The sequence below is a fragment of the Phalangium opilio genome, unplaced genomic scaffold (genome assembly GCF_054372755.1).
Source record: "Phalangium opilio isolate 3A_F unplaced genomic scaffold, DU_Popi_V2 ptg000053l_1, whole genome shotgun sequence".
Lineage (NCBI taxonomy): Eukaryota > Metazoa > Arthropoda > Arachnida > Opiliones > Phalangiidae > Phalangium > Phalangium opilio.
Window position 1 is genome coordinate 6,596,920 of NW_028324172.1, and position 1,686 is coordinate 6,598,605.

The 1,686-nt window shown below is 35.4% G+C and overlaps 1 protein-coding gene across 1 annotated transcript; it reads left to right on the forward strand.

The window, feature by feature from the left end:
- The first annotated feature begins 832 nt into the window (after window positions 1-832).
- On the forward strand, window positions 833-1,474 carry LOC149673336 (zinc finger SWIM domain-containing protein 3-like). Its single transcript, XM_089840262.1, has one exon. The coding sequence runs from the start codon at window positions 833-835 to the stop codon at window positions 1,472-1,474; it is 642 nt and encodes a 213-aa protein (XP_089696388.1).
- The last annotated feature ends 212 nt before the right edge of the window (window positions 1,475-1,686 follow it).

Genomic DNA, 1,686 nt, shown 5'->3' on the forward strand with positions numbered 1-1,686 from the left:
GAATTTATTTAAGTTCCACGCCGATTTTCATTTTTCCGATCCGTGATTTGAAGAACTAGGGGCTTAAACTATAAATACAAGGGGAAATCTGAATCATCCCCGGGCAATAAAGTTTCAAATGGGAAGAAAACAAAAGGGGCATTGACACTGTTATAAATTGAAGTAGTAGTTTATTTATTTTATGCATGAACCCTTTGTAACAAACTTTTCGATTTTATGAACGATCCCTTTAACAAGCGAGAAGAGATTTTAAAGAAAATATACTTCTTTTAACAAATAAGCCATGGATGGACAAACCCATGAGTCAGACCACCAAGTAAATTTCTACCTCTATACTGAGGCTAATCCCCTAGCATTAACAGTACAAAAATCTCTCTTCTCGCTTCTCCCCTCCCTTTTCAAAAGGGAAAAATCAGAACCTTATAAGAACTCCAACGAGTAACATGTACTCATTTTCATCATTATAACTTTTATTAAACTTTATTATCTAAAACATAAGTGTCCTTAATTTACTAGCTGTTAATTATATCGAACAGATTTCTTAAACAGTCGTGATAAACTAGAATATTTAAATATAATTTAATCGAACCCTTGCGGATTAAAACGTAAAAATAGAACATAAGTTAAGATTCGGACTTCATTGCGTATCAACGGCTCTCAAGGACATCGAAAGTATATGACTGGACATGATGAAACCTGGACCCCAATTTCAATAAGAACAACTTGAGACCATTTGGATGGAAATTTGTGGAATAGACTAATTTAAGTGAAATTACAATGGATATCAAATTAAAACAACAATTTGAAGACTGGGAATCTTGTGAAAAGAACCATGAGGGAAGTCTACAAGAAATATCCTGAACACATGTTATGTGATGCGACATTTAATCTAAACCGATGTGGAATGCCTCTGTACATCATAATGATTGTTGATGGCAATATGCAAAGCGAAATTGTAGGGTTGTGCCTTACAAAAAATTGCAAGAAGGATTATGTCCTAAAGCTTTTTGAGACATTTCGAAAAAATAATGATAGCTGGAAAAATACTAGAACAATCATGGTCGACAAAGACCTTAGTGAAATTAATGTGTTAAGGGAACTTTTTCCGCAAGCTTTTATCGAAATATGCCTTTTTCACGTGTTAAAAGCAATCAAATCAAAAATATCCAATCTTAGGATGACGTCAGCTGCCAGTTTAGCGGCTCGAGCGCACGCTCAAAAATTGGCCTATTCTTTCAGGGAAAGTACATTTAGAGAAAATGTCGAGGCTATGCTATGTGATGAGGAGCTAGCCAATTATCCTGAATTCGCAAAATATATGCAGGATAACTGGGTTGCAATAAAGGAAATGTGGGTTCACGCATACAGGAGGCAACATTTCAATTTAGGAGAATCTACCAACAATCGACTAGAGTCGTACAACCAAAAAATTAAAGGAATTTGCAGGCGGAATGCAGCTCTAGACGACTTTTAAAGCGATATGAAAGTTTTTTGCGCATCGTCGGTTTCGAAGAATTTGAGAATTTTGTCCTTCCTACCGTATAGCTCGTTGAAATCGGATTCATGTAAGAAAAATCTTCGGGGTTATCTCGATCACTTTTTCCTCTGAGAGGGGAAACAAAACTACGGCGGACATTCTGTCACTAAAAAAAATAAACTAAGGTTTTACATTCAAACTTAATCTTT